At 42.2% G+C, this 17,583-nt stretch overlaps 1 protein-coding gene across 6 annotated transcripts in view; it reads left to right on the top strand.

Annotated features, from left to right (window-relative positions):
• Positions 1-435: 435 nt before the first annotated feature.
• ADAMTS3 (ADAM metallopeptidase with thrombospondin type 1 motif 3) overlaps positions 436-17,583 on the top strand; it is a 251,241-nt gene continuing 234,093 nt past the window's right edge. For 2 of the 6 annotated variants that reach the window (XM_064584560.1, XM_045881036.3), the window contains exons 1-2: positions 436-1,098; positions 2,415-2,442. In XM_064584560.1, the coding sequence (XP_064440630.1) occupies positions 1,030-1,098; positions 2,415-2,442 (97 nt within the window). In that variant the 5' untranslated portion in view covers positions 436-1,029. Of the gene's footprint in view, positions 1,099-1,534; positions 1,960-2,414; positions 2,443-17,583 lie in introns of those variants that run through there. The other 4 variants (XM_064584563.1, XM_045881037.3, XM_064584562.1 and 1 more) reach the window with 2 other exon arrangements.

Here is a 17,583-nt window from a genome sequence, read left to right as displayed (position 1 = left end):
GACACGAGTTTGGAGGAGGTGAATTTCCTAAAGCCCAGGAGCGGCCCTTGGACCCTCCCCCTTCCTATAATTAACTCAACGCCGGTCCCGCCAGTAGGGACCAGCGGCTTCCCTGGACCGCCCCCTTCCCCTAGCCCCTCTGGCGGGGGCAGGAGAGGATCTCGGGGAGGGGGGTGCTCGACCCCCCGCCACACGAGTCCCCACCTAAGCGGTTTCAAAGCCCGACCCTGCCTAGGGCCGGCCGCCTACGGGATCGTCCCCACTCCTCCCCACTCCTCGCCGTCCTCCCGCGCCGGCCGCGCCCGCCCCGGCCCTGCCGGCGGGCGCGGGGGGCGCGGGCCCCGGCCCCGCGTGACGTGGGCGCTGCGGCGGGAGGGGCCGCCCGGGGGGCTCCGGCCGCCTTATTAGCGCCCGGCGGGTCGCCGGCAGCCAGCAGACCGCCGCACTGAGAGCAACAGGAGCCGGCTAGCGACCCACTCCTCCCACCTCCTCCGCCAGCCTCCTCCTCCTCCCCTTCGGCTCCTCCCGCCCCCACCTCTGTGTGAGCGGCGGAGTCGCCCTCTCCCTGCCTCTTTCTCCCGCTCCCGCTCGCTCGTCTCTCTCGCTAATACTTCCCCCTGCTGTGCTCCAGGGCACCCAAGCATTCTCCGCGCTAACCTTAGGAACCAATGGTGCTCGAAAAGCCCAGGAAAAGCCGCTTTGGGCAGAGATAGTTGGAAGCCCCTCGTCCCTTCCCCCTCTCCCGGCGCAGCCCGTGCCCGGCTCGCAGCACCTTCTCGCTCCTGCACACTCTGTTTGGGAGAACGGGGTGAGAAGGTGAAGTGGAAAGAACTGCAGAGCAGAGGGGGCCAGTCTCAGAGCTCAAATTTCATTTTCATTGAAGCAAATCACAGAAGATAAGTTTTTTTTTTTTATTCTGCATTTTTTCTTTTTCTTTCTTTCTTTTTTTTTTAAGAAACTTATTTTGGGGGGGGGGTTTGCTCTGGGCATTTGCTTTGCCCAGTAGTTGAAAAGTGAACTCGACTCGTGATGGTTCTCCTGTCACTTTGGTTGATAGCAGCCGCTCTGGTAGAGGTTAGGACTTCAGCTGATGGACAAGTAAGTGGAAAATAATAACAATAAAAAACTCAAACCCAACCTTTTCCCGAAAAAGTTCCTCCCCTCTTTCCCCTCCTCTCTTTCCTCCTCCCCCCCTCCCACCCTTCCCTGTTATCTTGTGCCTTCAGGAACGGTGTTTGAGGGCTGGGCGCAGCCTGCGGGGTTTTCTGGGGTGGGGGGTTGAATTGCAGGGGTGGGTTGTGACTCCCACTCTGGGAGCCCAGGCTTGTCACACCTAGGGCTTCCCCCCCACCCCCCTTTGCGGCATTCGTAACAATTCCTGGTGACAAACTGCAGCCAATTCGCATCCTCGCCGGGCCATCTGGGTTTCCCCTTTCCGGAGGGCGGTCTGGGCGCTTGAATGAAGTTCTGAACGCTGGGTCCAGGATCCCAGTGCTCTGGTTGCTGCCGCCGGAGTAGGGTTCGCGGGGCTTTCTCTCCTCCTCACTGACTCAGAGCTTTTTCGGGCAGCCGGAGGCGGGGGTTTCAGGAAGTCCTTGGGCCGGACAGGGAGCGATCCAGTAGACACGTGTCCTGGGAGGACCGCGGCCGGGCTGGGGTTTGACAGTTGGGGAGGGGGACTGGGGACGTTTCCTGCCCTGCATTTTCCTGGGCAGAGGCTGGAGGCGCCGGCCGCGTTACTCCCCTCCCCCTCCGCACAACTCCTCCTCTTTTAAAGCTAAGTTGAGTGCAGCTCTGTTGCTTTTCGGCCCAGCCCCCACCCTTTGGAGACTCAAGGTGAAGCTCGATGCTCTCTGAAGAGTCCTTGGGAAGGCTCGGCGGGACGAGCGGAGCCCCGAGCCGTTTGTTGTAAATCACATCAGCTCGGGGCCGGTGGGACTTCGGGTACAGAATAACTCTGTGAGTTTTTGTAGCTTCTCTGGTCGGCCTGGTGTGGCCATAGGTTAAAAAAAAGTAGAAGATTGTCTAGTTGATTCTTGACCTCAAATCTGATATATCGGGCCCCCTTTTAGGTTTCTTTTCACGCATATGAATACAGAGATTTTCTTTGCTAATCCTCACCCAGTATCTGAGTTTTAAGAAAATAATATTGAATGTCAGTATTTATTTTTGCTGGCTTTATAAATATTAAAATTAAAACGGGCAAACAACTCCCCGTTCTAGACTGTTATTGAATTGGCTCATTCTCTTGCCACAAGAACCTACAAACCAAGGCTCAGCCTTTAGGCACCAGTCCCCATCTCCCGCATCTCCCGATTAGCTCCTGAAAAGCATTACTGGTAGAAATAAAACGTACAAGGTGATAAGATGAAACCCAGTAACTGTTTCTTTTTACTTTTCCCCCTCCTTTACAGGCTGGGAATGAAGAAATGGTGCAAATAGGTAAGCCTTGTTCTCAGATGTCATTCTTATCTTGGTAGGAAGTAGAGAATGAAATAAGCTAATTAAAATATTGTTTCTGAAATTTCTCCTGTTTGTGGTTAAAAAAAAAATAATTTGTAGTTCAGGAGCATTTCTGTTCTCTTCCTCTTTCGGGAAGAGGGCCCCACTTTCTTCAGACGGAGTTAAAGGGATATAAAAATTCTGCCGTTGGACTTGTAATGCATCAGTTTTTTACTGTCCCTGGACAAGCCACTGGTAGGTACTTGGAGAATGATGTAGAGGTTGGAAGAAGACATGGAGATAAGTCAAATCAAATCAACTCGTGGAGCATTAGGAGGAACACGTCTGATTAGAACAGAAGGCAAAGTGTAAGAATGCTACAAAGGAGGGAAAAATGAAAGAGGATGAAAATTTTTCTCTTAAAAATTTTCCAGCTTTGTATAAGACCTCTGATGACTTCTCTCATTCCATCTGCTTTACAATAATTATCTACTAATGTGCAATATATAGCTAGGCACTTTGAAAATAATGTCTAAAACTTCAGTATTACCTGATGATGTGGGAATTATTCCCATTTTATGGGTGAGAAGACTGAGGCTCAGAGAGTATAAGTGACTTGTAACAGGTCACTCCCAAGTCCACATGATCTTTTTTTGAAGCTATTTATAATAGTAATTGTTCTGAATTCAGAGACTGAAAGTCATCCGGCCAGAAGCCAGGCTCCATTCAGAGTCTTTTTATATACATTTAACTTGGATTACTTTAAAAGATAAATTTTCCTTTTGGCAGTGTATTAGTCTCTTTAAATTCTGTATTTGTCAGGTGATATTGTGAAGTCATCTTTGAAGTGAAAAGTTTTGATTACTACAAACACAGTTACCTGTCCTTGCCTGTGTGCTGGGCGTCGGGCACTGTATTAAGTGCTTTGTGTGCATTGTGTCATCTAACTCTCACAAGCACACACGAGGTAGAGACACCATTGTGCCTGTTTCAGATTTGGAGAAAATGAGGCTTGAGAGGTTCTACAGCTACCAGCTAGAGTGCATAGGGCAGAGCTGGGAGGATTCCATACTTGTAAACTAATGCAGGGACCCGAAGGTCCAGGCCCACAGGTGTCCGTACGTAGCTGTTTCTCCACAGATGTCAGAATGCTCCCTTCCTCGGCAGTGTTTGGCATTGTTGGAACTCTTCTCCAAGCTTAGACCTCCATAGTAAGAGTAGGGCAAAGGGGAGGACAGTGACTGAGAACTGTATTAAATATACAGTGTCTGTGAAGAGACATTTGTTATGTGTAGCTGATAACATTCAGTCGTGAATATCTGTCTTTTTAAAGAAGGACTTAAAAAAAAATCCTCAAACCAGTAAAAAAGAAAACTGTCTTCCTTTTTTATTGCTTAAACATTTGATTACTTAAACATCCCAACTTTTCAATATGTAAATTAAAAAGCTGTGTTAAGATGGCCCATCCTAGGGGCGCCTGGGTGGCTTTGTTGGTTAAGTGTCCAACTCTTGATCTCAGCTCAGGAGGTCTTGATCTCTGGGTTGTCAGTTCGAGCCCTGCAAAAAAAAAAGAAAAAAGATCACCCATTCTATCAGAGATAACCCATTCTATAAAAAAGATTACCCATTCTATCAAAGGAATAAAATATATGCTTTGATTAAATTTTCAGATAGAATCAGCATGTTCTCCTGTAAGAGGCCCTGAGTTAGACTTTGGTCCAGTCCTTTTGTTAATATAAATTACTTCAGTTGCAGGTTTCTGCAGAGAAGGAAGTGGTACAGGTGTGCTTAAATTTGGTAGAGGAAGATGAGTAGCAGTGTGGAAGAGGGGAGGGCAGGGGACTCTTAGATTGTGTTGCTGGAGATTTTCTTGCTCCCAAGTTCCTCTGCTTTATAGGGTTTCTCTTTTTTATTACTGTCATTTTTATTTACCATTTTCAGGTTGAGTGAAGAGAAGAAATAAAGATAAAAATAGGTTTGACTCATGAGTCTTGTGATAGTAAAAGTGTAGCTATCATTTGGCTTTGGGATATAATCATTTATGTAGCACTTAAAAGGGATTTAAAAATACATTTAAAAAAAAAATCTATGTATAGGAATGAGATTTCTTTCCCTTGTCCCAAGGTGCAAAGGGGTTGTTAACCTGAAAGTTTGGTAAAATGCCCTCCTCTACATATAATTAAGTAATTTTTTCCCAAGAATTATTTTAAAAGTGGTTTTATATAACTGCTTAGAGGTGCTATTTGATCAACGGTACAATTAGGAAAGATTAATAAGGCTTGTAGAATTAATTATTTTTACTGGTCTCCAAATCGGCTAGAGAAAAGTCCATGGTTCTGAATGATTTCTGTATAATTTAATGTCTCAGGAAGAGATAACTATAGATTAGTGACAAACCACAGATTATTAGGAAGCTGAATTAAAAAAAAATAGTAGAAACTATTTTCTACTGCATGGATATACTATCCATGCAGGATAGTGCGTATGAGTGTACACCTTGCTGACCCTTCTGGAAGGGAGCCCTCCTGGTGACTAGCATCTGGATCGAGAAGTACAACACTACTAGCACTTGGGCTACCTTCTTTGCACTGTCCACACATGATGGGTAACTGCTTTCTTGGCTTCTGACAGGACAGGTTAATTTTGCCCGTTTTTAAGAAATATAGTCATGCAATATGTGCTTAAGAAAGCAATAAAAAATGTGTCTAAAATGCTTCAACCCCTAGAGAGTCGGAAGGCTTTTATTTAGGTAGAGAGAAGGCGGTTGTGATGAGGGCAGGTTAGACTGTGTATAGAAATATCACCTACGTAGTGTGTTGATGGGCCTTTGCTTCTTTCCTTCTCTCCAGCCCAGTGGAAAAATGCCTTCTTGGTATGTGGGCAAGAATGATTCACCCTAGAGAAACTGGGCAAATAGGCTTTGAACTCCGACCTACTTCTCTGCTTCTTGGTCAACCAAAGAGGAACTGCTTACCTATCTACCTGTCTGCACCCACATATACATACACTCATACATGTATACATATGTGTATATGTATATACATATACACATACATGTGTGAGTGCGTATGCCTTGTGTATATATGTGTAAGTGTGTTTCCTGAGGTCATTAACATACTTCTGTGGCATATCAGGGAGTTCTTTCATTCTGACTCAGACTATGGCCTTGGTAGGACACCTAGGGTAATTGTGGGCAGCTGGTTGGCTGGCCTGATTGGGTAAGTAGTCTTGCTCTGTGACACATGTGGCTTAGGAAGTAATCATGGTCCTGTAGAAATCGGAGATTTCTGTAAAATCTGCAAAGAATTCTCTGAATCCTTTGTTTCATAAGCTACCACTCTGAAATTGCCTGAGTATCATTAGAGGAAAAAATCATTGTGAGGCTTTGGTGTTGGGCTGAGTTCCCTCACTTATCCCCCGTCTTGGAATCAGGGCATACCTATCTTTCTCTGCCCTATTTCTGTTTCCAGGTCTCAAATTCCATTACATTTCATTCTTAACAAAATAAAGTCGCTAATCTTGTCCTCTCAAATATCCAGTTTACTGAGAAATATTGGTTCATCATTTGCAGGTACTTATTTGGTTTTCAAGGTTTAGTGTGAGTCGTCACTTCCTCTAGTCCTTGGCTTATAGTAGGCATTTCTACTGGTGTAGACCTCATGAGAGCAAACACTTTGTCTTGATGATTGCTGTATCCCCGGTATATAAAATTGGGCTTGGTACCTCGTGGGTCCTCAAATATTTGTTATTCAGTGCATAGATCTAGTAAGCAGGGATTGGGATTCACCTAGTGTTCTGGCTTTTCTTAAATGCTCTTGTTCTGTGCCCCTCTCCAGGTTTAATTGGTTCCTAAGAAAATGAGGATGAGGATAATGGCTATACGATTAATTATTCAGTGTTATCAAGGCTCCTTGTGACTTCTCTTTTCATTCCACAAAGCTCACGGAGCTAGGTTTATTGGTTTCTTACACTTTTCTGTTTCTGTTCAATAAGATTTGGTAAATTGAACTGAATTACGTGCAGGTTGGGAATGCCCACTAATTTGGCACTAATGTCTACTTGAGATCTCTGTTTCAGGCATCAGGGGAAATAAGATAATCTAAGATTAAAATCTACCAATTTGCCAGCAGCAATACTGTGGTTTAAAGTGTGATTTAAGGGGGTTTAAAGGGATCCTTCATAAAATTTAGGATTTTAGCTATCTGTATAGCCATTGTTCTTTCTTGTACCTCAAGATCATGCATTTGACTTCACTGATTTAGCTTCCATCCCTCCATTGAACATCATAATGGCTAATATTAAATGCTTTAAGCTTTGTAGATGAAGATGTTATTTAGTGTAGCATGTTAATCTATTACCAGCAAATTATTATTGCTGTTTAGCTGAAATATTTCTTCCCCATATTTTCACTGTTTTTTCTTGTCATTATACCAAATAATCATAATATTGCTCAGAAATGTTAAGAAATCCCCATGGTCAGTTCTGCTTCCAGGATGATTATCTCTAAACATTCTTTGCTTGTGGGTAGCCAATCCAGATTACCTTGGAAAGCCATTAGGGACAATTCCAAATTGCCTGGTAAAATCATGAGTGGTTTCAATATGAAGGATTTGGTTATGTTACTTGGACTGGATATATTGACAGTGATGACTTAGATGGAACTCTAATGACAGAATTTTGGGAACCTTCTCTTTGTGTTGCTCCAATAGAAATCAGCTTTTACTCCTGAACTGTGCTACGTCTATTATTAGAAATTGTTGAATTATTCTTTTTCATTAGTTTTTCTTCTGAATATAGATGTTTTACATGTGCCCATTAAAATTGTCTTCTTTAGTTTTTCTGTATTCTCCAGCTTTTTGACAATCATCTTAAGTACCAAACTGTTATAATTTAGCATATTCTTGCTCAGTCATCTTTCAGTACACAGATTGTGTGGATTATTTTTTGTATATGTGTTTTTGTTTTATTTGCTATTTTAGTATAGTTTACCATAGCATTACAAAATCCTTATAAACATAGTTTTAATCTCATTATCCTAATAAACCTTAATTTAGGTACTTATTTCCCTAAGGACACCTATTTTCTCATGATAATGAATGTTACCACACAGTGTTTAATATAGATAGCTGCCTGCTTTTCAAATGACTACTTTAGGAGAAAGCCCTAGAAGCTGATTGCTGAGTAAAACCAAATTAACATGATACGTTTTGACAGATGGCTTTTAAAGAAGTTTGTATGATCTGAACTTTTACTAGTAGTATAGGGAAGTGTTGATTTTTAAAAATTTCAGTTTTAAATTAGTTTTGGCTCTGTTTCCCTAAATCTGAATATAATTTTTAAATTCTTGATTGTGCAGTCTTTGAAATATGTAATGAATTAATCATTTTTTAGTTATCAAGTACCCCAAAGTATGATCAATTATAAAAACGTTTTGTAAACTTTAGTAGTACTATGAAAAGATTCATCCACCTCATAGAATTTGAGAGTTGTATTATTCTTTAGAATGGATAATAAAGCGTGGGAAGAGTTTTTCTAGTTTCGGAATCTCTGTTCCCACAAGTAATTTATCCATCCTAATTTTCCAAATACGTTTACATGATTTTGCTGACTAACTGTAAATCCTTAGGAGAGATTTTGTGGTCACGTCAGTCTCTTGTTTATAAAAATGATTGCCACAAATTCAGCATGATGAATCTTTATGGAATTTAGAATAAACTGTGACCAGCATGAAACAGTCTATCTTGTTTTTGAAGTGACTGATAAAACAAAAATAACATTTAGGAAACTCATAGGTAGTAAGATAGGATTAAATATACGCATCTTCAAATACTGGGATCTTAGATGTTAAATCACATTTCCTACAATCTTTCTTTGTTATTTAGCATTTATATTTTTATATGTGTATATGCACATAAATTAAAAAGAATGATTGGAATCATTCATCATATGAGCTTGAGTTCTCTTTTATATGTAAAAATCTCTCTCTTTTACATGTAAAGTCCATTCCTTAATCTAAAACATAACCAGCCTATCCAGTAGAGGACCTATTAGTATTCATTGCCTTTCTTCCATTAAATGGTCAGGGGCACAGACTGTTGTTCACTGTGTAGTTTACTACTTTCTAGCTGACTTTAACCTCTCAAAGCATCTCTTCTGTGTAAACATAGGCATACTACTACTTCTTAGTTCATAGAATTGTAAAGGATTCATAAAGTGCTGGCACATGGGAAGCAAGCTAGGATAATAGCTATTATTAGTATATCTTAGTCTTGTGCTTTTTAAAAAACACTTTTAATCAATGAGAGCCACCCCATTCTAATCCGTACATTTTTGATAGGTCTGCCTACCACCATGAATTTCCAGGAACCTTAATTTACTGTGTCAAGGACTTGTAAACTCTCCAGCCACTCAGCTCACCATGTGACAGCTCTTTGAGAGTTCTATTTTCATGTATTATCTTAAAGTTGATATCTCAATATAGTATTGCTTAATTCATTGGAATACGGCAGTAGGGGGGAGTTGGGTAAGGAATGAACAGTGCAAAACGATTACTCCGTACAGACTCCATGCCAACTTTATTTCATGTATACCGGACAGAATTCTTTCTTCTTTTCATCTTGTTTATGGAAAGTCCTATTTAATTGAGAGAAAGTTCCTGTATTAATCATGACTCGTTTGGATGCAAATAACAGGAGCCCACTTGACACTGGTTAAGGAAAACAAAATTGATCTGGTAATCAGAGTCAGGTATAGTTGAACCGAGGGCTCAAACAATGTCAGAAATCCCTCTCTCTCCTCCCCTGACTCTTCTTTCTTTCTCATTTTCCTGCGTTGGCTCTGTTTCTTTATCAGGATATGATTGGTGGCCCCTCAGGTTGTGGCAAAGACTGTCACCAGCATCTCTAGGCTTTCATTCTACCTTTCACCCCACTAGACAGAACACTTGTTTTTTTTTTTTTTTAAGATTTTATTTATTCATTTGAGACACAGAGATACAGAGAGAGAGAGAGCATGAGCAGGGAGAGAGGCAGAGGGAGAGGGAGAAGTAGGCTCCCCGCTGAGCCAGGAGCCCGATGCGGGGCTCGATCCCAGGACCCTGGGATCATGACCTGAGCCGAAGGCAGACGCTCAACCATCTGAGCCACCCAGGCGCCCCAGAACACTTGTTTTTTGATAGCCCCAGCAAAATGTCCTGGGGGAGGGTGGTTTGATTGGCTACTTGGCTTGAGTCATAAGCTTATCCTGGAACCATTCGCTGTGGCAGGGGATGCAGTGCTCTGATTGGCCTGGATTGAGTCATTTCACTCTTGATTTATAGGGACTAAGAGTGGAATTCAGGATGGTTAACCTGAGGGAACACTGGGGTGCAGTTAAAGAAAAAGGAGGGGGGTGCCTGGGTGGCTCAGTCATTCCAGGGTCCTGGGATCGAGCCCCGCATCAGGCTCCCGGCTCAGCGGGAAGCCTGCTTCTCCCTCTCCCACTCCCCCTGCTGTGTTCCCTCTCTCGCTGTCTCTCTCTTTCTATCAAATAAATAAATAAAAACTTTAAAAAAAAAAAAGAAAAAGAAAAAGGAGGATGGATGCTAGGGAGCACACATGTAATCATGCCGCAGCCTGAGGGCTTCCCAGCACACTGCATGGGAACTGGCAGCTGTGGTAGGTAGAATAATGGCCCCCCAGGGGTGTCTACATCCGAATCCCTGGAGCTCATGAGTATGTGATGTTACATGGCCGAGAAGAGTTAAGTTTGCCGATGGAATTAAGGTTGCTAATCGGTTGGCCTTTAAATAGGTAGATTAGCCCAGATTTTCCGAGGTCGGTCCTCATAAATAGAAGAGGGAGACAAAAAGACAAAACTAGGGAGATGGCAGCATAAGAAAGGACTTGGTCTGAAGTTTCTGGCTTTGAAGATAAAGGCAGGGACCTAGGGAGCCAGGGAACACCTGTGGCCTCCAGAAGTTCGGAAAGTCAAGGAAACAGATTATTCCCAGAGCTTCTTGAAGAAATGCAGCCCTGCCGACACCTTGATTTTAGACCCCTGTGACCTATTTCAGACTTCTGACCTCCAGAACTGTAGGGTAATACATATATATTGTTTTAAGTCGCCAAGTTTGTGGCAATTTGTTACAGCAGTAATAGAAAGCTAATACAGTGGCCCAGTGCACTGTCCCCATTTCTCATACTTTTGTCATACTGTGAGCCAGACTATTGTAGATTTGGAAAATGTAATCAACACAAGTAAGTTTCAGTGAAGACCTTTAAAAATGCTGTTTGCATTTCTTGCCTGTCATATTTTCCTCAGCCTTTGGCCCAGGGGGACAAATGCTTATTTTTCCTGGCTTTAAATTCTAGGCTCAATATTAGTCTTTAAAAGTATTATCCATCAAAAAATTGTGAGGTATATGAGAAATATTAATTTATAGAATGTATAATATAGCTCTTGAATCTGTAAAACTTCCAGGGATGATGAATATAACCATTAGATGTGCTTCTTTAAAAACTAAGATTGGAATGTTAACATTTTGGCATTGGGGACTCACGTAAAAAAAAAAAAAATATATATATATATATCTTCTCTACTTGTTATTCTGTTATTAATTATTTGATCATTTTAAGATGTAGCAAACCAAGAAAATGCTTGGACATTTTTCTTCTTCTTCTTTTTTTTTTTTTTTTCCATGAAAGATCTTCTCTTACCTGATTTCATGTTCTGGAACACTAAAGAATGTGGTGTTCTTTCCTAAGTGACTCTCTCGAATGTAAACATTGTGCAATTGCAACAAATATTTATGAAAAAGCCAGATTTAAAAAAATGAGAAGAATTTTTAAGTTCACGACGATTTGTTCTTTCTTAATGAATAAAAGGAAAAAAAAAGCTTTCTTTTTTTTCTCCAATAGTTTGTTGAAAAATCTTTGACTGTGAAAGTAGGTTTGCAATTAAAATAAAAGACTTCAAAGAGGTTCTCTGCCTTGCGGTGATAAGAGCCTAGAGGAGATGAAGTGGGGGGAAAAAGACCTTGGTTCTGCTCAGGAGTTCAGCAAGTGTCACAACTAACTTTTAATTGCCTTTCAGTGAAGATGCGTCCCCTTCTCCGTTTGTGTTTACGGCCTTGGGAAGCCCTTCAGCGCGTGGTGTCCTCTTTAAGGTCCACTCATCACCCTGCTCACATTTTTCCTAGAGCAGCTGGCTCCTGTCATTTCTGATGAAAGTCATTCTCTGACCCTCAGAGAAGGATTTGGGAATGTTGTTGTTGGAGCGGCTTCTTTAGCAGATCTTGAAAAAGCTTATTCGATTTCCTTCTTGTGGCCAGATTGTTGCATACTGAGAATTTGTACCTGAAAAAGGAAGTTGCCTGTGTAAACTGCCTCTTGATAATCATCAACCAATTCTTGGGAGAGGATCCCAGTGTCTGGGCAGGTAACAGAGTATGGGTTGTTACGGCTAGCCTGGACTTCAGGCCCTCCGTTAACATGGAGCTGAGGATCCCTTCTACCCATATCAGAAACACCAGGCTCGGGCGGGAGTGGAGATGGGAGAGGCCTGAGAGGTGCCGGGACGTGGAAGGACTCGGAAGCCCACTTCCATCTTCTATAGCTCAGCTGGATGGGGATGGTCACGGTGATAATAACCTCAGCTAATTTTTCTTTTATTGCATTGTTACTAGCTGGACTAAGTCTTTTATGTGCCTTACCTTGTTTGAGCCCATTATTTTACAGGCAATCTCTCTGAGCCTTAATTTTGATAATTTGCTTGCAGAGGCCAAAATGCACATCAGCTTGAAATCAGAATTTAAACGCAGTACTTTCTGCTCCAGACCTTCGGTAATCAACCGTCTTACCCCACCTTCTCCCTTCCTTGCTTGGGAACTCAAGCCATATTGCATCAATCACAAGTATTCCAATCTTTTATATACCAGGAGTAGCTTTGGGCTTCATTAGATCAACTAAAGATTGCTATAATATGTGTGAGCTTTGTACTGTAGTCACTTGAGGTCTCAGTAATGTTGATTATACTATTGAACACTTCTGTTCTCTTACTGTTCTATAGTGTGGTCTTTGTAACATACTGGGGACATCTAGTAACCTCTAGGAGACATGTGGATATCATTGCACAACGTATTAGATGGATACCAAGCTGCCCGTCCTCAGTTGTGAGCTTCTGAGACTGAATGCATAAGGGAATTAAGATGATGCCAGAGCTTGGGCCACAGTGGTATACTGTGAAAGCACTCCCTCTCAAGAATCCCCACTTCCAAAAATCACCATTGATTTTTTTTCCCCAAAGACTGCTGTATGCTGGGGACATTTAAACATAGTTAAGATACCACACCTCCATCCCAAAGAGCCTAAAATCTCTGAAAGGACAAGACGTAAGCATATAATTTTTCTCCCATACAGATTTTTAGAACTTTTATACAGATAATGTGTGATGATGAGATCTAAGAAGCCTAGACCAGCAGGTCTATACTCCGGGCAAGATAGCAGGGAAGGTTTCTTAGGAGAGATGGGGCTTGAGATAGGTCCTGTAGGCCAGGTTGGATTTGTATGGATGGAGAGAAAGGAGAGTCCTTTCCCTGGGGGCGAATGGTGGAGTAGGACTTTGAGGACAGGTGTGATTAAGTTGGGTCTAGGCCCAATAGAATGTTTCAGTAGGCCAGTATGGGAGATGATGTGGCAAAGAGGTTAGGGACAGAGCGCATAGGGCCTTAAATGACAGTTCAGTTTTGGGTTCAGTTACTCAGTCTGCGAGTTTCAGTTCCTTATTTGTGAAGTGAGAGGATTTGATTAGTAGAGGTCTTTAAAGCAATTTTCATGTCTAACATGGAGAAAAAGCGATCAGTTTTCTGAAACTGTTTTATCTTTGAAGTAATGATGAGCCATTGAAACTGTTCAGAGAGAATAATCCAGTAATATTAATACCTAACATTTATTGAGCCCTTCATATGTGCCAAATAGTGTCCTAAACACTTTGGATTAGGCCAGTTAGTTTTTACAAGGCGATGAATAAAATACTATTACCCTCATTTTACAGATGAGAACTGACATGGAAGTCTTAAGTGACCAAAATCACAAAGGTAGTAAGTGGCAGAATTTAGGCATTTTACATATGGGACTTTAAAACAGTTTTCCTGGCAGTAATTCAGATAATATTTTGGTACAATTTATACAGTATTTGGCTGTGAGAAATTATGTTGGGGAGTTTGGACTTGGCACCTCGCGGTTTACAGTGTGTGGTGACAAGGACTTGAAGCAATTGGAAGAAATGGGATTAGTTTGACAGCAATTTCTAAGGAGAAAACAGGACTTGAATGATATTAAATGGGGGGAAAAGTGGATATAAAATCAGTTTTCTAAGCTGGAGCTTTGGGAGAATCAGCACATCATGAACATAAACAGTGAAGTCAGGAAGGCAAGCTGAATATTTAGGGTGAAAATGAGAAGTTTGGTTTAGATATTTTAGGGGTGAAGAGAAGGTATGACACATTATTCTGGGCAGAGAACTGCCATGTTCAAGTTTCAGTGTGAAGCAAGTTCCTCTTTTTCCTTGAACCTGTATTTACTGAGCGTCTGTTATGTGCAGTACACGGACATGTGGAAAAGGGCCCAAAGTCTCAGAAATGGTTACAATTTTGAAACTGAGAAAATTCTAAGGTGGTTGACATTAAAACGAAAAGTTGGATCATCCAAAAGGTCTTGAAGTATATGGAAACATAGAACATGGCCTCCTCAAATGCTTATTTATTTACTTATTTATTTTATTTATTTGACAGAGAGAGAGGCAGAGCGAGAGAGGGAACACAAGAGGGGGAGTGGGAGAGGGAGAAGCAGGCTTCCCGCGGAGCAGGGAGCCCAATGCGGGGCTTGATGCCTGGGATCATGACCTGAGCCGAAGGCAGATGCTTAACTACTGAGCCACCCAGGCGCCCCTCCTCAAATACTTTGATGTAGGTTATGTTTAATATTAGTGTGTGTATGTGTGTGTATACAGATGTATACACATCTCTCTCTCTCTCTCTCTCTCACACACACACACACACACACACACACAGGAATGTGTCTCTTTGATTCAGCCTGAGGAGGAAGAAGGCATTAAGTTAAACTCTCAAATGAGGACTTTAGAGAATTCTCTGACAAGGAGAATTGTTAGTGTTATAATTTAGTCATCCATTGAAGATACGACAATACTTTTTCTTAAAGGTAGTTTGAGTTTCTGAGGAGATCCTGAATGAAAACATACCCCTCTCACTTGCCTGAGTTAACAAGTTAGAAATAGCAGATATAAAGATGTAGTAAAAATATCTTTTACAAACAAGGCCAGGGTAACAAGAGGCTCTCCCTTTGGTGGGAAGTGCCCAGCCGGCGTGTGTCAGGCCCTGCTGGGCTAGGACAGGGCTTGCCCCCATGACGTGGGAGACAACGTGTGCTCCTTATCAGGATCCTTCCCAGAATAAGAGTGAGGAGGGAGGCTCTGAGCTTTGTGAACTTCTTATTTTTCCCAGGCTTACAAATCACAGACATCACTCTTCATTACCAGGAGAAGGGTGAGCTAAGAGATGGAGCGGCCCAGGAGAGTCAGAGAAAAATTTCTTTTCACAGAGAGCAGGAGCAGGTTAAAGGCACTCCATTTCTAACTTAAAAGGAAATCACCTTCTTGAGATGCTTTCATTGTAAGAAAGAGGCAAAGATTAGATGATTTTCAAGGTCTTTTTTATTTTTGACCTGTATAGATACTCTGTGAATATCTAAAGGGATTGCAGAATGGAGCTGATTTCTTGCTGCTTGCTTCTAAGTATGAGGGGCACTGTGTCTGCATTCCAGGAGATCTGTTTTAATGACTAGATCCACTTTCTGGTTCTTAGTAGCTTAAATATAAGACCTGAATACTACGAAATGTTTGATTTACTGGTCAGTAAGAGCCGTGAGAAGTAGAAATAACATTTGCAAGCAAAATTCTGGTTGTAGAGGTATATGACAACTTGCGTAGTTGGCTGTCATTGATCGCTTGGTGATAACTTGTTATTTGGGGAAAAGATGGTGCATTTTAATTCTAGATACACCCTCAGGCTCAAATTGCTCTCATCCATTCATTCATGGATTCATTCAGGTATTTATTGAGTGATTTCAGGCCTATTTTAGGCACTGGGAAACAGTAGTAAAGAGAACATAAAATCTGTGCCCTCGTGGAGCTTATATGCTAGTGGGAGAAACAAAAAGTAAATGTAAATACAATTTATGGTATGTCAGAGAGTGAGTGACAAGTTTTATGGGGAAAGGGGATGGAGAGTGATGAGATGGATACTGGTCAGGACACACCTCACTGAGAGAGGGTCACATTAAAGCACAAACCTGAAGGAATTAAGGAGGGAGATCCCAGAGGAAAGCAGTCATAGTGACCTTGAGATGTGAGAATTCTCAGGGCCAGGCTGAGACCACTGAGGGGGTATGAAGGGTCGTGAAGTGCTGGGATATTAGCCAGAGCGGGATGTGGCATCAAGAGGGTTTTTATTAAAGGTGGGAGATGAGACGGCTGCTTATTTATTTGTTGATGGGAATCATCTAGTGATGTGGGGAGACTGACTGAGAAAGAAGAGAGGACAGGTGCAAAAACTTCCTGCAAAGGCGAGAGGGGTTAGGAGCTGGTGCACGGGGCGGGGGTGGGGGGGTGGGGGGGTGGTTTGCTCCTTGGTAAGACCACAGACGACATCTCCGTATTAGCTGCAGGAAAATGGACCATGCACGCCTAGACGCCAGTCGGTTGTGGAAGGCTCACTGCTTTTGAGTCCTGTTCAGGTGACTTAGTGACCACAGTGTGGCTTTACGGTGGCCCTGGCCATTTGTGCTTGTAGAATTTATGGCCCACAAAGACCTTTATATACCAATTGCCGTGGCCCTTCAGCCATCTCTGCTGACAAGTGTATAGTTTCACATCTTAAAACTGCACATGGGCAGTATTTTAATGAGTAGCTCACTTACATTTAAGTGTTCAGTCGCTCATATTTATTGCATCCTCTGCGTAATCTCGTTTAAACCTCTCACTAGACCTATGAGCTGAAGTATTACTCGCCTCCAGTTAACAGTTGAGGACACTGAGCCTAAGAGAAACCAAAGAATTTGTTCAGGGTCATGCGCTGACTTAACTTGGTACTTTCTGACAGTGTAGTTCCTTCCTTATCCATAGGTTGTACTGCTTTGTGGAAGGATTTGGGCCTGTGAGGTGTGTAATTTCTGAATACAGTAAGTTAACACTGGATATAATTTGATTTGCCTGTATGCTTGTAATCTGAGATGAAAATACTTTTGATAGCTTTGAGCTTTCCCCACCATCCCCCTCCCCTTTTTTTTCCCTCCCGAAGACCGAGAATTTAAGAGCCTTTTACAGAGATTTTTGAAACTACACTGGACGAAAAATTGGTTGGCTGGTTGCGGGTAGACAGAACGTCGTCATTCTTGTGGTAGTTTTCCTTTATAAGTCAGATCTTAAATTAGAAATCGGCAGCAAGATGTTCCATCTATTCTGAAGTGAATAAGAGCATAGGAGCATGGTCTTCAGTGTCAAAATGATCAAAATTGAATTCTTCCTTTGGCTTCTTGCTTGCAATGTGTCAGGCCTCCTAGGCCTGCTTTTTCATTTATAAACTAGGGATAATAACACCCACCTGCTGTGATTGCTGTGAGAATTAGAGGTGGTATATTCTTTTTTTAAAAAAAATATTCATTTATTTATTTGACAGAGTGAGAGTGAGAGAACACAAGCAGGGGGAGCAGCAGAGGGAGAGGGAGAAGCAGGCTCCCCACTAAGCAGGGAGCCCATCGTGGGGCTCGATCCCAGGACCCTGGGATCATACCTGAGCTGACTCAGACACTTAACCAATTGAGCCACCTAGGTGCCGTAGAGATGGTATATTCTTGAACACAAAGCACAGTGCGCAGTATTTATCCTGCCAATAGATGGCCGGTGACCTGGTAGCTCCTTTGTCAGTTCTGCTAACTATTGTCCAGGGGTATGGTAGCCTGATGGGTTACTAAGTGCATCTTTTCCCTTGGTTATAATAATTCCCAACTGGAAAATTACATTCTGGGTTTAATTTCAGCAATGTGTCTTATGTGTACATTTTAGGAATGATTTATTATTTAGCATCAG

Source organism: Mirounga angustirostris, unplaced genomic scaffold (assembly GCF_029215605.1).
Source record: "Mirounga angustirostris isolate CCGP_5_RB_7025 unplaced genomic scaffold, mMirAng1.0.hap1 SCAF_2, whole genome shotgun sequence".
Lineage (NCBI taxonomy): Eukaryota > Metazoa > Chordata > Mammalia > Carnivora > Phocidae > Mirounga > Mirounga angustirostris.
The sequence above is the reverse complement of the archived record's forward strand: the minus strand, read 5'-3'. Positions and strand labels throughout refer to the sequence as shown.